The 24,679-nt window shown below is 40.6% G+C and overlaps 2 protein-coding genes and 1 long non-coding RNA gene across 7 annotated transcripts; 1 reads left to right on the forward strand and 2 right to left on the reverse strand.

The window, feature by feature from the left end:
• Nucleotides 1-76: 76 nt before the first annotated feature.
• LOC112181931 lies at nt 77-8,415 on the reverse strand. 4 transcript variants are annotated; one of them, XR_002929205.2, is made up of 7 exons: nt 8,156-8,415; nt 7,468-7,546; nt 6,391-6,450; nt 1,454-1,511; nt 1,086-1,374; nt 894-981; nt 77-791 (listed from the first exon to the last, which is right to left on the reverse strand). XR_002929205.2 is itself a non-coding variant. In XM_024320341.2 (7 exons), the coding sequence occupies exons 4-7, from the start codon at nt 1,468-1,470 to the stop codon at nt 645-647; spliced, it is 558 nt and encodes a 185-aa protein (XP_024176109.2). In that variant the 5' UTR covers nt 1,471-1,511; nt 6,391-6,450; nt 7,468-7,546; nt 8,156-8,415; the 3' UTR covers nt 77-644. The 4 variants fall into 4 exon arrangements, 3 of the variants coding, with proteins under 3 accessions (XP_024176109.2, XP_040368922.1, XP_040368923.1); XM_024320341.2 differs by having other exon boundaries at nt 1,069-1,374; XM_040512988.1 differs by lacking the exons at nt 77-791; nt 894-981; nt 1,086-1,374; nt 1,454-1,511 and adding an exon at nt 4,881-5,932 and having other exon boundaries at nt 8,156-8,399.
• A 358-nt stretch (nt 8,416-8,773) lies between these two features.
• Nucleotides 8,774-12,492, forward strand: LOC112166423 (ribosome production factor 1-like). Of its 2 annotated transcripts, XM_040512991.1 has the most exons (9): nt 8,774-9,357; nt 9,472-9,570; nt 9,862-9,953; nt 10,059-10,187; nt 10,483-10,569; nt 10,965-11,048; nt 11,149-11,218; nt 11,340-11,407; nt 11,651-12,492. In XM_040512991.1, the coding sequence occupies exons 4-9, from the start codon at nt 10,185-10,187 to the stop codon at nt 11,663-11,665; spliced, it is 327 nt and encodes a 108-aa protein (XP_040368925.1). In that variant the 5' UTR covers nt 8,774-9,357; nt 9,472-9,570; nt 9,862-9,953; nt 10,059-10,184; the 3' UTR covers nt 11,666-12,492. The 2 variants fall into 2 exon arrangements, with proteins under 2 accessions (XP_040368925.1, XP_040368926.1); XM_040512992.1 differs by having other exon boundaries at nt 9,343-9,570.
• A 7,348-nt stretch (nt 12,493-19,840) lies between these two features.
• LOC112182529 lies at nt 19,841-22,324 on the reverse strand. The gene is made up of 3 exons (XR_002929482.2): nt 21,700-22,324; nt 20,627-20,716; nt 19,841-20,149 (listed from the first exon to the last, which is right to left on the reverse strand). It is a non-coding gene; the product is annotated as an uncharacterized LOC112182529 (long non-coding RNA).
• Nucleotides 22,325-24,679: the final 2,355 nt, after the last annotated feature.

Genomic DNA, 24,679 nt, shown 5'->3' on the forward strand with positions numbered 1-24,679 from the left:
AAAAGAGATATGAGCATGATTGTATATGGAGATTCAAGTGAAAAATATATATATATATATATATATATTTCGTACATTGAACAAGCTAATGATAAACTGAATATGGAAATTAGAAATGAAACCCAAGCAATACTATGACAGTAAAATGCATATGACAGAATCATGACCAATCCAAAATAATGGGATAGAACATGCATGGATTCTACTATGTATAGTCATCCTCGTTATCATCAGAATACATAAACTCATTATCTTCATCACCGAAGTCACCATCTTCTGCATCGCTATCATTGATGAATGTAGAATCACTAATCCCTTGCTTGTCAGCATTCAAATCAACAATGATCATTTCACTATCATCTCTACACAATGAAATCTCCCCAATGTCAATTTCATCTAAATTGACATACTCATGTGACACTTGCTGATATGGATCTTCAATCGCCTCTAATAAATCATCCATTTCAACTTCTTTTTCAGTAAAATCATAAGTTCCTCGAGGTTGTGACCTTTCTACAACACGCCAATTACTACCAAGCTTTGTATCTTTCAAATAATATACTTGCTGTGTTTGACATGCCAATGCAAATGGATCATTCATATACCATTTTTTTGTAAAATTGACGCTTGTAAAATGGTTCTCGTCAACTTGAATTCCCTTTCTGAGTATGAAACCTTATGCCATTGACAACACACCCACTATACCGTGTCACTTCACGCTGAGGTCCACTGGCCAAGTTTAGTAAGGATTCGATATGTTCAGTTGAACCCTCAACTTGCATCTGTTGAACCTATTTACATAACTGACCAATATTAGACTAAGAAATGAAAATGAATTATACATACACACATGTAAATTTGGAATTATGTATGCTAAAATATTGATCACTCACACGTCTCAAAAACCACTTATGAAATCTTTGTTGCTGTTCCTTTCCTATGTTTGTAATATTCTGCCTCTCAAGTTCTGCTTTATGCTCCCTACACGGAAAATGACAATATATTCAAAGTTCCTACTAGTAAATATTTAACCAAGTATACATAGAAACAATGCAATAGTTCATGTACCTTATATATGGGAGTACCTCATCACAATTGTTCAGCACATACCATCGAATCATTGCAAAATCAGTTAGGCTAAGAATATCATCAACTGCTCCTTTTAAAAACCTAACATTCTGGTTGAAAACAGATATTTCTGCCATTCTTCTCTCACTCACGTCATGATTCCTGTCTCCTTGGTTAAATTTTGTCTCAATGTCGTGAAAGTACATAGAACAAAATGTGAGGCATTCACTGTCGCAATAACCTTCAGCAATTGATCCTTCGGGATGGGCTTTGTTTCTACAATAATCCTTTAAATTATGCATTTTTCTGCAAACAAATGTAAATAACAGTTAATACAATTTGTATGATTAATATACTCATATAAATAGATAGTTTTAAAAATTACCTCTCGAATGGGAACATCCAACGATATTGTACTGGTCCAGCAAGTATTGCCTCGTATGCTAGGTGAATTGGCAAGTGAGTCATAATGTTAAAAAATGAAGGTGGGAAGTTCAACTCTAGCTTGCACAGAATTACGACAATATCTTTATCTAGTCTTTCCAAAACATCCAATCTCAAAGTCTTGGATGTCAACTCCTTAAAGAACAAACAAAGTTTGATAATGACCTCACGAACACCTTTAGATAAGTACCCACGCAAGGCAACAAGAAGAAGCCGCTGCAATATAATGTGGCAATCATGACTTTTCAGCCCATAAATCTTGGAATCAGCAATGTTAACGCAATTAGAGATATTTGGAGCCATCCCATCTGGAAGTTTTGTACAATTACAGAACTCACAAAAATATTTTCTCTCATCTGTACTGAAAGTATAATATGCTGATATAAACTTAATTACACCATCAATAGATTTGGGGTGTAAATCAGACTTGATGCCCATCTCTTCCATATCAAGAGGAGTCTTATATGAATCCTTCGTCTTGCCTTCAGTGTCCATCAATGTTGCCAAAAGATTGTCGCATATATTTTTTTCTATATGCATTACATCAAGATTGTGGCGTAACTTGAGTGTATGCCAATAGGGTAAATAAAAGAAAATGCTTTGTTTTTTCCAATTTAAATAATCAGCTGACCTCTTTCTCTTCTTCCCCTTTCCAAAACATGGTTGTGAAACATGAGTCAATTGGCAAACCACATCATCCCCTGATAATAGGGCGGGTTTCATTCTCTTCTCAACTTTACCATTGAACTCCAAATTTTTTCTCAAACTATGGCCTCGTGGCAGAAAACGACGATGATCATAATAGACAGTTTTCTGCCAATTGTTTAACCACTGATGAGGTGTCTGCTCATTGCATGTTGGGCACGCCATTTTTCCTTTGGTACTCCATCCAGACAAATTTGCATAGGCAGGGAAGTCGTTTATTGTCCATAGTAATGCAACTCGTAAGTAGAAATTGTGTCCAGATTCAGCATCATATGTAGCAACCCCAACCTCCCATAGTTCCTTTAACTCTTTAATTAACGGTTGTAGAAACACGTCAATGTCATTTCCAGGAGCTCTTGGTCCAGGAATAAGCAATGACATCATAAAGTATGGATCTTTCATACATTTCCATGGCGGGAGATTGTATGGAACAAGAAATACCGGCCACATGCTATATGAGGTACTCAAATTACCAAATGGATTAAAACCATCAGTTGATAATCCAAGTCGAACATTGCGAGAATCCATGGAAAATGACTCATGCTTTAGATCAAAATCCTTCCATGCTTGAGAATCAGCAGGATGCCTCATATACTCATCATTTGGCCTTTTATCCTTGTGCCATCTCATATCTATAGCTGTTTTCTTCGATATAAATAATCTTTGCAGCCTTGGAGTTAAGGGAAAGTATCTCAAGATTTTATGGGGAACCTTCTTCTTGCCATTATCAGAAGAGTACCTAGGCTCATTACATACTGGACACTCCAATTTATCTTCATACTTCTCCCAAAAGAGTACACAATCGTTTTTACATGCATGAATCTTGTCATAACTGAGACCCAAGTCACGAATAACCTTTTTTGATTCATAATAAGATCTGGGACATGTGTTTTCATCAGGTAATGCCTCCTTGAATAACTCAAGTAATGCTGTAAAGAACTTGTTGCTGCCACGAAACATTATCTTCAAATGAAGCAACTTCACAATGAAGGATAATTTAGAGAATTTTTGACAACCTGGATACAACTCTTGCTCAGCATCGCTCATCAATCGTCTAAACTTACTTTCTTCCATGATAGGGACATGTTCTTGAGAATCACTATCATCATGAGCTTGGAACTCATTTAACATCTCAACTACATCATCAACATCCTCTTCATTTTCACATTCCATGATATCATCTTCTGGTTCAAAATCATTGTCTTCTTCTCCATGATCTGTCCACTTAGTGTAATACATAGCCATTCCATTTGCATATAAATGATCCTCAACTTGGTCTGGGCTATATTTACGAAAATTATTGCAATCCATGCATGGACAAGGAATTAGTTCAGACCCTGGCTTCTTGTGGGTAATTGCGAAATTCATGAATTGTTTCACCCCATTGATATATTCTCGCTTTCCCCTAGTGCGTAACTGAATCCAACTCCTATCCATCAACGATAGAGACTAACTCTAGCAAATATCAGAACAGAGATAGAAAACTAAGCTGTAAAACTAAAGATCAATAGAAAACTATTCAAATAAGGACCATATTACTTTACTAGCCAACAATTACTAGGCTATGTTTTATCTCTACTACTATAAGGTCAGGCCATCTTTTGGTGTCAAAGGCTTCACCAAAAAATGGGATTACCTTAAACACCCTTCTAATAGAATAAAAATACAAGAAAGGAATATAAAATAGGGTTATTATTGACATTGACAAATACAAAATAAAAGAAAAAAAAACAGAAAATAAATCCAAAAAGAGAGAACGATAGAGAAGATTGCGCAAGGTTGGCAATACCACTTTCATCTGGAAACTTTGATTTCATAAATCAATCGACATCTTTACATTTTAGTTGGAGGCAATTATTACAGCATGGAAGATTAGTTTGTGCTATAAGAATGTATATCCATATATAGATGAATAGCCGAGTTTAATTTCTTTTGTCTATATGATGCATTGGAAATTAGTACACGTACGTAGAAATTGTGTATTAATCATGATGCAGCACAAATTAATGAGAAATTGAGATCTAAACATGTTCTTTCATCTTTCATTCTTTCATATATTGCTGTTTGTATTTAGATTCGTTGCTTTTTTTATTTTTTTGGTTCATTGTATGAATTTTTTGCATGATATATAATCTGCCAGGTACACTTTTGAATGGTTTGGTTTTGAAGTTCAGAATTTTAATATATATTTTTTTAAAGCAACTTATGGAAATTGTACATGAGTTCTCACACAGGGAACACCTAGCTGGTTTAAATTATTCTAGCAGCGAAAGGAGTGTCGATTTGAGAGTGCGTAAACATTCGTTTACCAGAACATTGATCTATTTGGAATTCTCATGATAATAAGCGGCAACTGATATATTTATATAGAGTATTGACAGGAGCAAAAAATAAAAAAAAGATATTTACTCCATTGTTTTCGTTAAAGACGCAATTTGATATAAGTGCTACCAAAAATATAACTGCTCAAGTAGACTTTCATGATGTTTGATGTTCATCATTGTGAAACGAAAATTCTAAAGAGCCTCTTCCTATATGCATGAGAGGCTTTTATATATTCCTTACGAAACTAAATTGAATGTGCTCAATAAAGAGTAAACCAAATTGATTCAGGTTCAAAGAGATTGCTGAGACCAACACATCAAATCAACTATGAATTTTTTTTTTTTTTTTTTTTTTGAATGAAGGGCTGGTGCGGCTGCCCTCACGCCTTAATTAATGAAACTGTCGAATACACGGGGGGGACATTAAGCCTAAACCCCTGATTACAATAAGCATCTAGAGTATGTCCCGAAATGATATCAGGAATCTCTACATAATACATGTATTCAAAGAAGCACCAACTAGCAAAGAGTGCTCTACTGGCTACTCGATTTGCTTTGACATAGCGGTGACATAACGGAAAGATAACTCGATATGTAACACGATTACAACGTAGCATAATTGCCAGCTTTAGCACAGCTTTCCTACTATGTTGCCGCCGGAGAGACCCGGCGACACTTAGTCTCACCCTGCCACTAGGCGGTAGCGACCATTTGACGAAGCAAGGAACTCGCCGCCTACCTAGAGCAGACAAGGCACTTAGAGTGCACACACAGACACAAAGCCCGACTAGCCCTACACAATAATTGTAGGGACTTATTGCTCGCAAATAGCGCAAACAAACTAAATGGTATAAATAAAAAACAATAGTAAATGAAATAAAACCTAATGGACCTAGGGTGAAGCCCCAGGCCCAAGGACAGCCAGGCCAAGAACAGGCCCGAAGTGCCCAAGCCCTGACCCCAGCCCAAGATAGCCCTTGCACAGGGAGGCCGGCCACCACCATCAGACCACCATGCCCGCCACTCCGTTGCCTATCTCGGACCCCGACATCATCGCCGACAAGGAACTGGCAGAGATCCTTCCTCACCACCACACTCACCACCAACATCCCACACCTCGTGAGCACCCTTCCAGAAAGGAGATCGACACCACTCCCTCCGTCGCCGTCCCCAATCGCACCGCCGCCCGCCCGAGGAAAAATCCTAGCCAACGCCGCCTTCGAGCCACCTAGGACAAGGTTCGGAATCACACAGCAACCAACCACCAGTGGATCTGCAACAAGATCCGAACGGATCCAATCACACATCCAGAACCCGGATCGGATTCGCATCACAGCCATAAATCCGACCACCACCGTCAGCTGCCACGCCCCGATCTGTGCAGAAACCACCTGTAACTGAAAGTTAGGACAATGGGAGTCTCTCAAGCCCCCTCTCCAATCACCGGAAACACCAAACTCCCGTCCGGCCGCACTCGACGCACGCCGGCGAGGCCAGAAGCCAACGCCAACGACGACAGGCAGCCGGACAGGCACAGTCAACCTCGGCTTTTTTCTCTCAATTAAAAACCCTCTCCAAGGTTTTTTTATTAGCTAATTTGCTCACCACTTTTTCCATGTACTACCACTTTTCCAAAAATCTATTCTAATCAACTATGAATTTATTAACAATGGAAAATTACATTAAGATGTCCAATGAGAAAAAATATTCGCACGCGTGAGCGCGCCCTTCCGCATGTGCATGGCACGTGCAGGGCCAGGAAGGCTAGTTATATTTAAATATAAGATAGACCATAAATATGTTTCATAACAATAAAAATTTGTAAAAGCAATAATGAAATAAGTCATACCTTCTTTTCTTTTGCAAGCAGAATATTGAGAAATTCTGGCACCTATTCAGTCGTTGCAAGCTGCACAATTGATAAACTAATCAGCAACCCAAAGTCAAAAGATATTATAAAGGCTATGACCAGTAATAGTTTAACATACTAATGTTAAATTCCTTTGAATATAATCTGGAACAAAACGAGTTCAAATTAAAAAATTAAAAAAAGGGATGGCATATTGAAACAACTTATCAAGCTATTCTGTTATCACAATGCATATACTAAATTATCAAAATCATATAGCAAGTTAGCAATAGCTTATCAAGCATCGCTGTTATCAAAATCCTATCCAGAAAATTCTTTAATTAGAATGATATAAATAAATCAATAGGCTTAGTTATCAGAAATCAAGAGCCCTATGTAGATAGTGTGAGTGTGTATAGATTATAGGATAGCACCAAAAATGAAAAACTCAAGTCAATACACAATACCAATAATAGAATAAAACCAATCAATATGTCAACACTTAAGCAAAATTACTTTGAGACATAATACCATGATTACATAATACTTCCAATAACTATATTAATAATTTCAACAGTAAATCAAAAGTATACTCATCTTGAATCTGAAATCTAGTCTTATGATATCTCAGTAATTAGGACTAACCACTAAATTTCCAATAGCAAAATGAACAATGAGAGATATGGATACATATTATGTCAGAAAGAAAAGTATCAATATGACCAAGTTTTGTCTCTTTAGTTGGTAACCGAAACAGAGAAATGAAGAAAAGTAAAGGCCATATGATTACTAGAACATATGGTCATTTTCTAATCCGCTAAAATGGCTCCATGTCCATATGTTTATACATCACATATCCCATAAATGCTAGCAATATTGTCGAACTATACTAACAGAAGGACTAAAAATCTTATGGATATGGCTTCTGTAAGTTTAATCAAACAGTTATGGTGTACTAGGTGATATGAACTTAGAAACACACTTTGTTTTACATTTCAATAGGTCTGTGAGGTTTTCAATGCCAAACATGACTAAACCAGAAAAATGAGAATCCAAATAAACATGTTAGCATGTCACCTGTGTAGCAATGTCTCTACTATAGCATGTCACAACAACTTAGTTGTGTTGCTCACTCTCCATGAGTCCAAGGGTCCCTCTAGAAAGAAAAAGAGAAAATCAATTTCGAGATACATGAAAATTTCTCTAAATATAGTTGAAATGCAGCAAATTTCTAACTGCAGAGAACCAGGATCCACAAAATTTGTCTACTTTCATTCATTTCCAACACCTTGCCAAGTCAACCAATCCTATAAGCATTATTAGGATTGAGAGTGGAAACACGGGGCAGTTTCCCCTCATTTTCTTAGCAGAGAATAACCAATTACCTACTAAAATTTGAGGATTCTTCATTTATTTCAAAAGAAACAGTAGCAATAGTTTTCAAAATTAATATGTTGTCATTTACTTCATGCCAAGAAACATGTTTATGAACTCTCCACAAAAGCCTCTTTCATATTTAAACATATCAAATAGCAATAGTTATCTTATAAGAGGTACATAGCATCTTGAAACCACTTCAGAAAAATCAAAACCGAAACACTAAAAACCCTAAAATTAACTCTAGTACCAAATCTTATCATGAAACCTCTCTATTCAGACCCCAAAATCAATTTGATTGCCAAATAAACAAAACCTAAAGCCAAATAGCTCAATCATGAAGTGGAATTAGTTCAACAAGCCTCTCAGTCATGAAAGAAATACTTACAATCGAGTAATACATTGGAGAAGAAGAAGAAGAAGCCAATAGGAACAGAGGAGAAGTCGATATGAGTTGGAGTCGGAGTCGATAACCGGCGGAGTTGGAGTCGATAACCGATGGAGTCGCTAATTCAAACTACCCAACCCGATGGAGAGAAGAACACAATGGAGCTTTCAATTCAGAATTTGGAGAGAAGGGTGCTGGGAAATTTATCGGGCTATAAAAGTTTGCCGCTTGAAAATTCATTAAAAAAAAATAATTGGTCACTAAGTCTAAAACGACAACGTATTTGTTCAAATGTAATCAAACTTGTAGTGGCCAGACCCAAGTTGGTCACTATTAATTATACATTAGGTCACTAATAATTAATGATTAGGCGGGAATATGAAAATTTATGCCGCCAACTACTTTAGTGACCACTGACTAATTTTAGTCACTATTTCTATTCTATTAATGACCAATTATAGGTTGGTCACTAAAATTTGGTCACTAATGTCCAAATTTGTTGTAGTGGTTGTCTGTCTGATTTAAAAAAAAAAAAAATTAATGCATATTGTCTTAGGCAACTCGAGGGCACACTTAATGCCTTGGCCATTTTTCATGTTTGAGAGAGAAACCCCAAGCTTTTCTTCACTTCGAGCAAAATCTGGAGCTTTTCTTCATCATCTTCTCAAAACACTTAGCCATCACAAATCACCATCTTTCAAAGTTTGGATTTAGATTCTATTCGATTTGGGTTCTACTCGATTAAGGTTCAAGTTGGGTTCAATTTGGGGGTTTTTCATTCTGCTGAAATGAGTGAGTTGGGTTCTACTCGATTAGGGTATTTCTTCTGCCCTAGAGAGAAGATAAATCTCATTCTTTGCAAGCTCCAAACGGGGTATTTCTTCTCTTATTCTCTTCTCTCCCAGAAGCCTTAACTCCTCTTCAAGGCTTCAACATCGTGCCTTGGCTCCGACACCTTCTTCCACCAAATCCAATCACAGCCACCAAACTCTAATCAAAACCTCATAATGCCGTCGTCTTATCTAGTTCTTGAAAGTCTACTCATCTCTAGCCAAACCCCAACTCAACCCTAAAAAGAATCTCCATCAAAGCACCCGGTCGAAGTCTTCGCTCGAATCCAAGACAATCCATGAGCCAAAGACACGCAACACCTGCGAAATCAGTCAAGTTCAGTCAAGTTCCAAACTTGGTCTCATATTTTGGTTCGTTTCCTTAAGGTTTAGATACCCTCTTCTTCTTCTTCTTCTTCTTCTTCTTCTTCTTCTTCTTCTTCTTCTTGCTTTGCATTGGTTTCAAGTAAGATAAGGTAGTCTCAGTTCTGTAGTTGAGCTATTTACTTAGAGAGAAGATGGGAGTCAAGGACAAGAAAAAGAACAAGGAGCTTGCCCAGAGAAATTTGGAGCCTGTTGAAAAGGGTTTGTCGCTTTAATCTCTTGCACTTTGGTTCAAGTTTTGTTTTTGATTTGTTTTGCTGTTTGAATTGACTTGAATGCTTCTGGGATTATGTAGAATGAAGTTAGTAGAGAAAGGGTTTTGGATTTTAGAACAAAAACCAATACATGAATGTGTGTAATTGATGTCCATTATGTAGTAGACAGAAGACACTTGGATAATTCGGCCTGGAAAGTTGAAGTTTTGCTCTGTAGGTTTATGATGAGAAGAGAATAAAGTATAAACAAGTTGATATTGTGTTGAATTGTTTCCAGATAAAAGTTCAGGACCTTCAGAGATGAGAAAGAGAAAAAGAGAGAAGAAAACAATGGTGATTCGAGAAAAGATGTTCAGATCTCTATTGAAGGTAAAGTGGAGTTCTAGCTTTATTAAATGTTAACTTGTTAATTACTTGGTCAGAATTTTGCATTCAAAATGAACTCAATGCGGTTTGCTCTTGTCATTTCACTAGATAACTTGACCAAAACGGCCAATGACAAGAAAAAGACAAAGAAACTGAGGAAAGGAAAAGGAAAGAACGTGAAGAACAATCAGGATTTGGATGATCCCTCTAATACCAATGGTTTTGATTAATTAAATGGTAAGCTTCTTTAGTTGTTCTTATAGCATAGTATACTCACATATAAACCTCATTTATTGTGCAATATGTTCATGGTGTCCCCTAGAAAACAAAATTTGGTAGTGAATAATGAACATTTTCAAATTTCCTATGCCATTGCCTGTATCTGCTATATTTGGCTTTATATGCAATTTGAGGTTTTGTACTTTTTTTTCTTGTCTCAAGTTATAAAAATAAGGCATGAATGCCATGGGGATGTCAACAATAAAATCGTTTTTTGCTTTCAACTCAATTAACTCAATTTTATTTTTATTAGACGATGAAGCCGCAGATGATCAGAGCCAATTCGAAGTTCAGGGAGAGACTGCAGGAAGTGTTGAAATGGTGCTCAATGAAGATGATTGTAAGAATACTGAACTCAGAAACTATGAAAGAATGTCGCTTTGATTTCTTATCCCTGCAAATTAGCAAGTGGTCACTGAATAGGATGTTAGAAGCAGTTGAAGAAGGAAGTACTAATTAGGAAGAAGGATGAGATATATGGTGGTAGGTTATTAGCGAGTTTGCAGTTGTTTGTTAGAAATGATGCAGATGAGTTTAGTACGGTTTTGAAGCGTGAATCGAATCCGAAGATATTGATCACCCCTTGCTGATTTAACTCTTCTGTATGTATTGGTCTTTTACTTGTTTTCAATGTCATTTTAGCTTTTGTTGGTTATGGAACTGATATATTTTATGACAAGGTGATTGCCAATGTGTGCTAAGGTTTATGCTTTTTGTTGTTTTGGTGGTTTTCAGAGGGGTCCTGCTTTTATAGAGGAACTACTTTTGATGATCCCAAATGCGCAGTACTATAAAAGAGGCACTTATGACTTGAAAAAGGTACCATTTCTGTCTTTTATATCAATTTGTTTTTCACTTTTTCAATGTAACAAACATGGAGTTCAAACAGTTAATATATGTAATTTTTTCCTTGTTGCAGATTATAGAGTATGTAAATAAAAAGGAATTCACTTCTTTAATTGTTGTTCATACCGTTCACCGGGAACAAGGTTGGTCTCTCAGACTTTGCTTCTGATGTCTTTAACTTCTAAATTCTATGTGAAATGAGATCGTCCCCATATTTTCCTTGTTGTTTTTTATCTGACTTCAACTACTGCAATCATTTTTCAGATGCTCTCCTAATTATTAGCTTACCTAATGGACCTACTGCCCATTTTAAGCTCTCAAAGCTTATCAAGGTTCGTTGCTATATGTTGCATGTATCAAAACAGTACCATCTTTATACTGTTTTGCCACATATTGCGATGAAAGGTTTTTATTTTCTTCAGTTGGTGAAAAGAGGAGTCATTGAGATTTAAAATCTTGAAAGAGTCCAAAAGAATAAAATTCTGCAAAGTATTAATTTTTCATCTCTGGGGAATTAATGTAGGGTGTGTTAACTGTCATTTTCTTTCCTTATTCTTTATTTGGCATGCCTGCAGATCATGGAAATCTAACCAGTCATGAGCCTGAGCTTGTATTAAACAACTTTACAACACGCCTTGGTCATCGTATTGGGAGGTTGCAATCCTTAACTTGTTTGAAATGTTTTCTCACATTATATTAGATGCATTTTGGACTTTTTGGTTCAAATACACCTCATCACACAGTGTGGTAATTTCATTTTTTTTCCCTGTACAATTAGTTTCAAGTGGTTTCTTATATAAGGATGGATTACCTTCAAGCTCCTATTGGTTTTCTTCTTTCACCTGCTTTCTTCAGATTAACACAGTCACTTTTCCCTCAAGAACCAAATTTTCGTGGTCGGCGAGTTGTAACTTTCCACAACCAGCGAGATTTTATATTCTTCCGGCATCGTCGATGTGCCTCCTTTGCTATTTTTAGTTCTTGCAGTGATCCTTTCTTATACTTGTGATCTTATATACTTTCCTTTCCTATAGAGCTTTTTGTTTACTGATGATCATTAATTTCTATGTGTTCAGGTACATTTTTGAAACCAAAGAGACTAAACAGGTTGAAGTAAAGGGCAAAAAGACCAAGGATTCCAAAGCTGACGCTATTACTGAAGCAAAACCATTTGCGCGCCTACAGGTTGGTGTCAATTATTTATTTGTTCCTCTTGCATTTGCTTTCTTGTCTCGATCTGGTTTGGCCCAGGGCCCTGGCTGAATTTCCTCCACCACTTGAAATGTCCTTATGTTTCGTTCTTGGTCCATTTATGTGACATAGGAAGGCAGGGTATTGCCACATCTACCATAGCATGCAGTTTACGTTTATTTCTTTATTCTTTATTGTATCATTTATAAATGTAGATCTTAACGGTCTTTCCTGTCTTAAACACTCAGGAATGTGGTCCTCGTTTTACCCTTGAATTGATCAGTCTGCAGCACGGGACATTTGATCCTAGAGGCGGGGAGTTTGAGTGGGTTCACAAGGTAATCCACTTATCAGTCAATTCATTTCAGTATATTGGTTTCATATCTTTATCATAAGAAAATATTGAAAGATACCCATATTGTTAGTCAATTGTTTGCAATTTTCTTTGGGATATATGGTGCAGCTGCTACAACATTTAAATATGCTTTTGATTACAAACCATCCGGCATCAACTGGTACCCTTCACAACTAGAGGCTTATTATTAATTTGTTAATTTGACTTTTTCATGTTAAACTGCATACCAGAGATCAATGGAAACTTTGATTGATTGGATTGATAATGAAGTCAACATGAGCAATACTTATGTACTTTTTTGAACTTATGCTCGTGTGCATTTCAGGTTTGCTCTATCATTTAAGCTGCTTAGTCTCATTGGTAGATTATGATTTGCTTATTTGTCTCATTAATTAAATGTGTATAATGTTCAAATGTACCTCTATCTTAGCTGATACAATCACCAGTCTTACTTATCTATCGACATCGAATTATTATGACATGTATTGGTCATTTAGTACTTGATAAGTGATGGGAAACCTTGTGCAGGATTTTGAATGGCGAAGATGTAGATATAGAGGAAACAGTTCTTCGCACTCCAATATCCAAATCCTAGAAGAACCATTCAGATTTGTTCTACTCAACACCACAAATAAATAGGAACATTCCTTCTGGTGCTGCAATATGTGCTAACTTGTGAAGCTTCACAACAAGCTTGGAGGTGATGCAAATAAGAATATAGTGCACAAGATGCTTGGTAAAGTGACACATGAAGGTTTTGTTGAAGTGAAAAGATATTATATCATCTTTTGATTCATGTGTAGCTAGTTAGGAATGCTTTTCTTCTTTTATTGTTGGCTTGAAATTTGGACAATTTTGTTTGGGAAATACTGCCTTTTGCAGTTTTATGTACAGAATGTTAGATATTATGATGGATTGCTTGATAGATATATTCACTGTTCATTGGGTAAAATGGACCAAATTAATGCACAAATCAATTCAGAGAATGGATGTTTGCAAGAATCATACAACAGATTTTCAGAAATGTCAACCAACGTTGTCTGAACAAAAAAATTCTGGGTATTCACACAACGCATTGATAGCTATCACACAATGGATTTCAATAAGTAACGTCGTCTAATTTTAAGCTCATACAACAGAAAATACTAGAACACAGTTGTCTTACTTTTAATCACACAACAAGTGTACATACCTCCAACAATATGGAGTATATTTACTACATCACCAAGCATAAGTAACACTCTCTTTGAGACACCCACAAGCCATGGTGAGGCCCAACCGAGACATGCATCTTGTAGCCCTATGTTCAAGCTACGCTACGATATCCGGAAGTCGCAAATCCGTCGCCGGGAAGCCACCTTCCTGGCCTTACCAACATGCCCTCACAAATAGGCTTTCTAGACTAGAATAGTAGTTTTGCATCCCACATCTAAGAAAATGTAAAGGAGAAGCATTCCTTCACCTATAAAAGGAATGCCTCCTCCCACTTAAACACCATTCAACATAATCCCATTACATCTTTTGTAATCCCCTTGGGCCGCAAGGCTCAACACACTAGTGTAACATTCAAGTGGACGTAGTTTCCCGCTAAGGCGGGAGACGAACCACTATACATCTCGTGTCACTCTCTCTCTCTCTCTTTACTTATCGTTAATTAGATCCCCACGGATCCAAGCATTAACATTGGCGCCGTCTGTGGGAAGCCAACACAAAGGCTTCGTCACTTACCATTGAGTTAAGTCATCTTAACTAAGCTCAAAATAATTTCTTTCTTTGAGTTATATAATTGATATTCTTAGCGGCAACTTGTGCCATCTACCAAGTCAACCCTTGGTCAACGCCCGGCGGGGTCGGTCAACGCCCGGCGGGGTCGTCAACGCCCATCAAGGCTTGATCAACTTTTGCTCAACGCCCAACTCAAAAAAGTTAACGCTGAACTACCAAAAAAAAAAAAAATTTTGGTGTCAATCTACTCAGGACACCCACAGATCCACTTTGGCTACTTCATCGTTGTCAGCCTTTACAAATGGCTCCGCCAAGTACCATCAGCGGCAACCCAGCACCGCCAAGCTTCTTCAACAAAGCACCCTCAGCGGCAAACTTATTCCGCTAGGCTTCATCGACGGAGCCGCCAACTGTACACCGCCAGATTGTACGCCGCTGACCCCAAGCTACTCGGTGATGGCAGCAGCGTTGCAATTTGACGATCATCAACAATATCATCGAGCAAAATTCCAGTCAGGTCCAAGTCTCCGCCGACTCTCCGCTGAACACCAAGTCCTCAACTAGCTACAGCACCGCTAGCATACACCAGCGGCAGAACCTCCGCCAGCCGGAAACCGCTAGCAATCCTTCACCAGCCATCTTGACGCACTGTGCAAACCTCCGCTAGCACCAGCGGCTCCGCTCGCCCAGCTCCGTCGAGTGCTCCACGGCCAAGCTTGGGCTCCACAAATGTCCGGCGGCCTTGCACCGCCAACCTTCTTCGTCAGCGGATAGCGAACATGGCAGCGACCCAGGGGTACATGTGCTCCGTCAATATTACGCCCTCTGTCAATGACAAGCTCGTCAACTAGCACACCAACGTGCCAGCAGCTTCAGCGGCACCGCTAACCTGAGCCAGCGGCAAGTGTTGAGTCTCCGCTGTCTCCGCCGTCTCCGCCAAGCTCCAAGTGAGCACCAAGCTCCGCTGACCACAACATTACCGCTGACCAAGCACCGCTGCCACTGGGCATCTCCGCCGAGGCCCTCCCATCCTCTTCGGTCTAGCTGCAAAGCTTCTTCAATAATCTCCCATGATCAGCGTCATATACGACGCCTTCGGTTATCCATTAAACCCGATCGGCAACTCACAAACACCACTGCTGACCACAACACCGCTGATCTGATTGAGCTCTGCTGAGTGCTAGCCATCTTCGTCGGATAATCCTCCGCTGCCATCCAGCTACCACCGCCCAACTTCCTCCGTTGAGCATCTCTGGACACTCAGTCCTCATTCAGCTCCGAGCATAAAAGAAAATCTGGGGATCACTAGGCACCTACAATCGACCTTCCATTCTGGGCAATACCATCACAACCGCTATGGACACCCCGAAGCATGATGCAAACACCCAACTTATTCTCTTCAAAGCATCTAGCGAGCTGGTCCGAGCGTTCGATAATACTCCCAGCAATCAGATAAGTTTTTTCAAACCTTTAAATATTGCCGCGGTAGATAGCCAAGCTCAGTATCTATAATGGTTGTCGTTTACAACAGGATATGGATAAAGCATGCTTGCATGTAGTATCTTTAGCTCAAATATATTTAACGTGGTTTATTGCCTGTTATGCTCCAATTATGATGCCACGCATCAAATGCATGTCACACTTGTCCATCTAACGCATACTGTGATCTCACAGCCTTACACATGCCTTTACACTTGATTATTTAGATTAATCTTTCTCAGTTTTGTCTTCTTCTTAAGAGCAATTTATATAACTGTGGGTGTAGATATTTATGTTAAAGACTACACATATATACCATGCATCTATGCCTTCACAAAACTCATTTATCTCAAATAGCATGAAACTAGCATGTACATGCTACATATATGTGTCGATGCTCTGTCCATGTTCTTTCATGGTTGATTTGCTAGCTATACATAACAAATCCATATATGATTCATTACGTACTACCACAGCATGCAACAATTGTTCTTCTATGAACACGCAACACACAACCACATGCATAATTGCTTTCTATATGCTCTACCACTAAAGCATCTAATTGGTATTCAGTACATGTGCCCTTAATTTGTCTCTCTATTGGCATTCAAAATCTCTCTAAAACAAACATGTCAACTTATACACTTTGTTTAAAATTTTATCAAAGTACCTATGCAAATTGTTGATGTTGATTTTACAAATCCACATATTAATCATATATCTTGTTTTAAGGAAATTCAATTATTTCTATCGAGCATTCAACCTCAACTACGAGTTGACATACATTATCAGAGCACTTTATCCACCAAGGCAATGGACCGTCATGTTCGGCCAACTCCGCTAGCCTCCAACTTAGCATAAGATAAGTCACTATGTCTTATCTCTTACGCTCTCGCAATTAGAGCCGTTACATGCTTTCACTACTTTTAAGCATGCTTATAGAAGATCACACTTGATATATCTTTACATGCTTCCATAAACTTTTAAGCATGCCTACAACATTTCGTAGATTTGGCAAAACTTTCTAGGTCTCACATGCTAGATATGCCATGCTTCACTTACCGATCTCAACGATCTCTAAGCATGCCTACAAAAATATAAAATATTATTAGCATCCACATTACAAATATATGCTAGACACATATGCCATGCTCCTATTTAATTGCAACCCAATTAAATAAACATGGGACATAAACAAAATATTATTACTTGCTCTATGTGTTTATCATTTTTCATACAGACACAAACTTTACGAGTCTATGTTCTACGACCAACCGCCAGGCGGTAAGGCAACGCCTCATAATGACAATGACCGCTACGCGGCATTGCAGTCAAGTTTCTCTTTCGAGAAAACAGCTAGGGACTAGTTAACACAGCCCACGGCAGCCATTGATCCGGCAGTTAACCTCGACGCTTGGGTATCTAAGATTGGGCTCGCTACCCAACACCCTCTGCTCCGCGCAGCTCCCCTCATCAAACAATTTTCCGACCATCCGGAGGTCTATAGCCAGGAGTGGGGGACTCCTCGCAGGGCCTAGCAGGGGCCCACCTGAAAAGGGCAAAAGCGTTCGCTCCAACAATTCTAGATGGACGACGCACTCGCACTAATTATGCTTGATATACGGCACAAAGCTACGCTTTGGTATCAACCCGCAAGGACACCCTCCTTGACTGGGGACTTCGGGGACTTGTACATACAGCCCAGCATAATTAGCAACGGTCACGCTCATGCCTCAGGGCATCACCTTCGAGCTACCCGTTACTGCCTTCCCGGCAACCCTTGAGTTTCCGCTCACGAGCTTTCCGCTCACGAGCTTCCCGCTCATGCCTTCCCGGCACCCCGAGCTCCCGCTCATGCCTTCCAGGCAACTCTTGAGCTTCCGCTCACGAGCTACCCGTTAATGCCTTCCCGGCATCCCGAGCTTACCGCTCATGCCTTCCCGGTACCCCAAGCTTCCGCTCATGCCTTCCCGGCAACTCTTGAGCTTCCGCTCACGAGCTTACCGCTCATGCCTTCGCGGCACCCTGGAGCTTCCGCTCCCGAGCTTACCGCTCATGCCTTCTCGGCAACCCTGGAGCTTCCGCTCACGAGCTTCCCGCTCATGCCTTCCTTGCACCCCGAGCTTCCGCTCATGCCTTCCCGGCAACTCTTGAGCTTCCGCTCCCTAGCTTACCGCTCATGCCTTCTCGGCAACCCTGGAGCTTCCGCTCACGAGCTTCCCGCTCATGCCTTCCCGGCACCCCGAGCTTCCGCTCATGCCTTCCCGGCAACTCTTGAGCTTCCGCTCACGAGCTTTCCGCTCATGCCTTCCCGGCACTCCCGAGCTTCCGCTCATGCCTTCTCGGCAACCCTGGAGCTTCCGCTCACGAGCTTCCCGCTCATGCCTTCCCGGCACCCTGAGCTTCCGCTCATGCCTTCCCGACAACTTTTGAGCTTCCGCTCATGCCTTCCCGGCACCCCCGAGTTTCCGCTCATGCCTTCCCAGCACCCCCGAGCTTCCGCTCATGCCTTTCCTGCACCCCCGAGCTTCCCACTCATGCCTTCCCGGCAACTCACGAGCTTCCCGCTTATGCCTTCCCGGCAACCCACGAGCTTCCCGCTCATGCCTTCCCGGCAACCCAGAGCTTCCCGCTCATGCCTTCCCGGCAACCCACGAGCTTCCGCTCATGCCTTCCCGGCACCCCCGAGCTTCCGCTCATGCCTTCCCGGCAACCCACGAGCTTCCCGCTCATGCCTTCCCGGCAACCCACGAGCTTCCCGCTCATGCCTTCCCGGTACCCCCGAGCTTCGGCTCATGCCTTCCCGGCAACCCACGAGCTTCCCGCTCATGCCTTCCCGGCAACCCCGAGTGCTTCGCTCACGCCTTCCCGGCAACCCCGAGTGTTTCGCTCATGCCTACTCGACACACCACACGTTAATGGAACATTGAATTCTTCTACCATTTGTCGCTTGTGACAAATCGAATTCTTTTCACGTTCCATTAATACGAGCGACAACCAAACAAACACAAGCGTTCAAGCATTCAACACTCACGAATTACAAACGCTTACCTCCGCAACGCTCATACAACTTACATTTATCATATGCAATCCATATGCTCACACGACCATACGCGTTCTCGAGTTTGTACGTCATAAGCGATCGTACTCGGCGCCATTCGAGTGTATACATTAACATGTATCATGCACCCCGTACGTTCGTATATGCCAACGCATATAAGTGCAACTCACATTTGTTGCCCAATGCAATGAGAATCCTACATATGCCTGTTTTTTGTCTTTGTTTTGCAGGTTCGGGAGTCCCTTCTTGCTTACGGAGTTCGGGGACTTGTAGGGGCTCCGTGCCGCCCGGTTACTTATGCTTGATGACATCGTGGTTATAACTCCCCAACCAAGAAGCTCCTCTTACTTGGGGACTTCGGGGACTTGTACATACCTCCAACAATATGGAGTATATTTACTACATCACCAAGCATAAGTAACACTCTCTTTGAGACACCCACAAGCCATGGTGAGGCCCAACCGAGACATGCATCTTGTAGCCCTATGTTCAAGCTACGCTACGGTATCCGGAAGTCGCAAATCCGTCGCCGGGAAGCCACCTTCCCGGCCTTGCCAACATGCCCTCACAAATAGGCTTTCTAGACTAGAATAGTAGTTTTGCATCCCACATCTAAGAAAATGTAAAGGAGAAGCATTCCTTCACCTATAAAAGAAATGCCTCCTCCCACTTAAACACCATTCAACATAATCCCATTACATCTTTTGTAATCCCCTTGGGCCGCAAGGCTCAACACACTAGTGTAACATTCAAGTGGACGTAGTTTCCCGCTAAGGCGGGAGACGAACCACTATACATCTCGTGTCACTCTCTCTCTCTCTCTTTACTTATCGTTAATTAGATCCCCACGGATCCAAGCATTAACAACAGGTAAACTACAAAACCGTTGTATGAAAATTAAACCCACAACGGCATAAAAGCAAATTTTGTTGTGTGAACTACTGCGCATGGGTGTGTCCGGCATCTGTCGAGTTCTTGGACAACGGTGTTAAGAAATATACGTCGACTGACTTTGTATCATACAACGGTGAATTCACCGTCGTCTAATTTTTCATCAGACAACATCGAGATAGACGACGGTGAGTCTTCAAATCAGACGACGTTTTTTCACAGTCGTGTGATGCAGTTTTTGGTGTAGTGAACCATACATAACGTTACAAAATTTTTTACGAGATCGAACAAGCCAAATAAAATAAACTTGAAACAAAACAAATTTTGGCCTCCAAAGATTATCCTCCGTACCCAAGCTTTGACAACAATAGCCTGCAAAACAAAATAAAGTAGGGGTTAGGCTCCTACATCCAGTCATTGCCCATGCCCGCCCCTATATCTAAGTTTAAAAATATGATTTATCGTTTTGAGAAAAGTAATAAATAAAAACCGTTTTGCGATTCCAAGTGATCGTCACCACGTAATTACAATCCCACAGCAATTGATCATCTTTCACAATTCCATCAAAACCGTCCATCTAGCCAATCACTTTCTGGAATTCAATAATCACAAGGGTAGAGACAAAAGGGGGTATTCAATAACAAGGGCATGGTGCACATTGCCCACCACCGGTGGCTCAAGGAGGAACAGAACTCTCCTTACATCCCCATCAATTGCCAACACATCAATCCAATTCACGCAAACCATTTCAAGTTGTAAAAATAGATAATTTCCAAAACATGCAAGAGGCCTCATATAAAACATAGTATGTGCAAGAAAAGCATAAATAGAGTTAAAGGCATCCCCTACCTGGAACTCGAGCTTTCTCTTGCAACACTTGGCCTCAATGCAACCTTGTAGCAACCACCAACTTCACAAGATTCCACCACAGTATCGAGCCTAGATCAATAAGCGACGTTAATAACGATAAACTAGGCTAGCTATTCACTCTCAATACTCTCCGAAGAAAACATTTCCCTTAACCTAATTACTAACTAATAACCAGACTATTTGGGTTCCAATAAGGAGTTTGTTGTTAGGAAGAGGGGGTAAGAACACTTTTTAAAAGACAAGTTGCTGAAAACTAAAAACAGAGTTTTAAAGGAGTTGTCAAGGGTCATGGAATTGTTCAAAATACTTAAGGTAAATTCTTGAGAAATTTTGAAAGAAAGATGGCTTGACAACCAACTCAGTAAGATTGAAATGGTTATTGAATTTCAAGTGAAACCAAACAAAGAGTAAAGGTTTTAAAGGCTAAAGTAAAACAATGTGCAGATTCTTTTCAGAAATACCAGCTTCTGTACACCTTTTTCAAAAATTCATAACTAATTCTAAAACAATTATTTTGAGGTGATTCAAAATCCAAAATGTTCATCTATGTGTCTACTATATTTCTCTAGAAGAAATGGATCCAAAATTCCGAGCTATTTAGCACCAGATTTGGAATAAATGCAACTGGGTCAGAATGTACCGAAAAGTGAAAAACTGCAGAAAGTTGCTCTTTTGCTCAAAGTTCTTTTGGTACCCAATATGGCCAGTCGAAGCTAACCCAACACACTTAAGAGGCATGTCTAATGCTCCTAATGATCTATAGCTCAGGTTACTTTCTAATACTATATGGGCAGGTGCTGTAGCTGGATGACATAATGCATTGAAACATGATATTTGGACAGCTACAAACAACAAATAACCTTTGAACCAAATACGATTCTAATACTCAAGGTGTAGCCATGACCTAGTAGAATCCCTGGACATTAGAATGGATGAGAAATCAAAATTAAGGCAGCAAGATACCAACAACAGCAGTGACAAGTTCATAATCTTCAAGGATTCATAATAATAACCAAAAATATATAGAGTTTTATGGAAAAGATGATACTCACCAAAGACTAATCAAAAAGGTGAGTTTCTCTTAAGGATTTCAACAGGAAAGAGAGCTGAGGGAGCTGATTGGATCGAGCCCAGTTGCAGGTCAAGAAATTAACTCAATCTCAAACATGCAGAGTGCAACAGAAACTTCTCAATATGTGGAGTAGTTGTTTTGAACGTACTGAGCCTAAAAATTGAAGAAAGAAAGGGGAACTTGATGGTTCCAGAATCTTACCAAGTGTTTGTATCAGTCTCAAGTAAGATGTGAGGGATTCGGGTAGAGCAAGAGAGGAAATTCAAGCAGAAATCCGGAACAGGCTTGCTTCCGAATAGCTTCTGCTTTGAGGGGTGTAAAGGTTTCAAATCGACTCCGATGGAGCTGAAATTTGGAGGGTAGATAGAAGAGACATGGGCAAACAACTTTGTTGAAGAAAGATTTTTGATCAGAGGTCCCTAACTAGGAGTTTCGAGGCATGAAAAGGCACTGTTATGCCCAGCAAAGAGAGAAAAAGGGCGAGAAAAGAAGGGTGGACATCGACCTCTAGTTTGGGACTCTCCCTTTTCAAGGTCTGGAGTGATGTTCTTGGAGGAGTTGCCATATGCATGGTGATAACGTGGAAGGGAAGAGCTGAACGACATTACTTTTCTCTCTGCCCAACTCTGACGTGAACAAGGAAAGAAGGAAAGACTTGGGCTTTGTATAGGTAGAAGCAAGCTCAATGTGTGGGCAGAAAAGGGTTTGGATCAGCAAAGGCAGGTGATAAGAAAAATTGGGTGTAAAAACTAATATGATGAGGAAATAAAAGTTGAACAAATAAATAAAAGAAAACTCAAAATGAAAAATGTTGGCAAGACTAAATAAGAATTGGGCCTTACCAAACTTGTATGTAGATAGAAAAATGGCAGGGTAAATTTGGTGGAATTTTGTTTGAGTTTGAAAAATATGAGTAAATAAATTATGCTTTTGAAAGTCGGTGAGATGGTTGACGAGTAAGTGTCGAGTAAGCCGAGTAGGAATTCGACCAACAAGTAAGGAATAAGGTAAAACCAGAAATCGTTAACGCACGCACCTGTATATTTCAAAATTATGCAAAGATGTCATTATAAGCTACAAGGACCATATTGGATCAAGGGAGATGTTTGGATCAAAGGTCGACTAACTTATTGGGCTAGGTTTACTAGCATACTTGTCTGTTAGGTGTCCAGAGTAAATTTTGGACTCTATTGTTATGCTATTCTTAGGCCCAAGCCCAAACTATTTCCAAAATTCTTTGGCCAAACAAAAACTTTTGAATTTCCTGAGGAGTGTCTTGATGTATCCCAAGTATGTCGCTAACTGTTTGTCTTTGTCTTGGAAGCTGTTGTTGACTTGGTTGACGACTAACTGGGAGTCGCTGAATATGTTGACGCTGTCAGCGCTTGAGTCGATGGCGAGGAGCAAGCCTACAATGAGTGCTTCATACTCAGCCATGTTGTTTGAGGGTGTGAAGTTAATTTCAGTGCGTATTCCACGTTCAGTCCCCCTGGTCCTATCAAGATAACTCCAGCGCCACAAGCCTTGGTGTAGGCGGAGCCGTCTACATGGAGGTTCCAGTCTGACTGTTGCTTAGGTGTTGGTTCCCCAACGGTTGTCATTTCCATGGTGCCCTCTTCTGCCCTGAGGATGGGTTCATCCTGACGTTCAATGAGCTCAGCAATGAAGTCCGCTACCGCCTGGCCTTTCATAGCAGTTCGTGGCTTGTATTCAATGTCGAACTCGCTGAGCTAGATGGCCCACTTGCTGAGGCATCCCGAATGCTCAGGGTTCTGCATAACCTGTCTTAGCGGTTGATTTGTCAAGACATGGATTATGTGGGCTTGGAAGTACTGGCGGAGACTTCTAGCGACAACGATGAGTATAAGAGCGAGCTATTCTAATGGGGTGTATCTGGTTTCAGCACCGTTCATACCTCTGCCAGCATAGAATACCGGGAGTTCGTCCTGTCCCTCTCGCCATACAATGGCACAGCTTACCGCTGAAGGGGATACCGCTAGGTATATATAGAGTATCTCACCTTGTATAGGAATGGAAAGAAGTGGGACTGCCGCTAAGTACTCCTTCAGACTCTGGAATACCGCCTCACAATCCAGGGTCCAGTCAATTTCTTTCTTGTGGGTCCTCTTCATAGCCTTGAAGAATGGGAGACACATGTCGGTGAGTTTGGATATAAAGCGAGAGAGGGCGGTGAGCTTGCCCTGGAGGCTCTGAACGTGCACCTTCCACATTAGGGATTTCATGTTGAGGATGGCTTGCACCTTGTCAGGCTTAGCCTCTATGCCTCATTCGCTGACGATGTAACCCAAAAATTTGCTCGCAGTGACACCAAAAAACATTTCTCGGGGTTGAGGCGCATACCGTAGGCCAAGAGAATGGAGAATATGATGCGAAGGTTTGCCACGTGTCCGCTGGCCTTGATGCTTTTGACTAGCATGTCGTCCACGTACACCTCTATTATTTCTCCAAGGTGTTTCGCTAACATGGTGTTCATCAACCGCTGGTATGTTGCTCCGACGTTTATCAATCCGAAAGGCATGACATTGTAGTAGGATAGGCCTTTGTCAGTTGTGAAAGTGGTGCGTTCTCAGTCGCCGGGGTGCATCTTGATTTGATTGTATCCGGAGAAGGTGGTCCATCATGCTAAGTAGCTCGTGTCCCATTGTTGCGTTGACCAGCTGATCAATGCAGGGTAGTAGGAAGCTATCCTTGGGGCATGTCTTGTTGAGACCCTTGAAGTCCACACACATTCGCCACTTCCCTCTAGGCTTCTGTACCATGATCAAGTTGAAAATCCATTGGGGATAATTGACCTGGCGGATGAACCCAATGCCTTGTAGCTTGGCTACTTCTTCGCCTATTGCACGATATCTTTCCTCGTCAAAGGCCCTGCGCTTCTGTTTGATCGGATAGAAAGACTGTTTGATGCTCAACTTGTGCGTGATAATTTCAGGGGAGAT

The sequence above is a fragment of the Rosa chinensis genome, chromosome 1, assembly GCF_002994745.2.
Source record: "Rosa chinensis cultivar Old Blush chromosome 1, RchiOBHm-V2, whole genome shotgun sequence".
Taxonomy (NCBI): Eukaryota; Viridiplantae; Streptophyta; class Magnoliopsida; order Rosales; family Rosaceae; genus Rosa; species Rosa chinensis.

What these genes read in the sequence shown, in the direction of transcription:
- LOC112181931 (XM_040512988.1), bottom strand. Translation starts at nt 5,881, where the DNA reads ATGGCTGTGATGCGAATCCGATCCGGGTTCTGGATGTGTGATTGGATC.
- LOC112166423 (XM_040512991.1), top strand. An exon ending in GGTGCTCAATGAAGATGATT is followed by an intron (nt 10,570 to 10,964) that starts GTAAGAATACTG and finishes GGTGGTTTTCAG; the next exon opens with AGGGGTCCTGCTTTTATAGA. An exon ending in TACCGTTCACCGGGAACAAG is followed by an intron (nt 11,219 to 11,339) that starts GTTGGTCTCTCA and finishes ATCATTTTTCAG; the next exon opens with ATGCTCTCCTAATTATTAGC.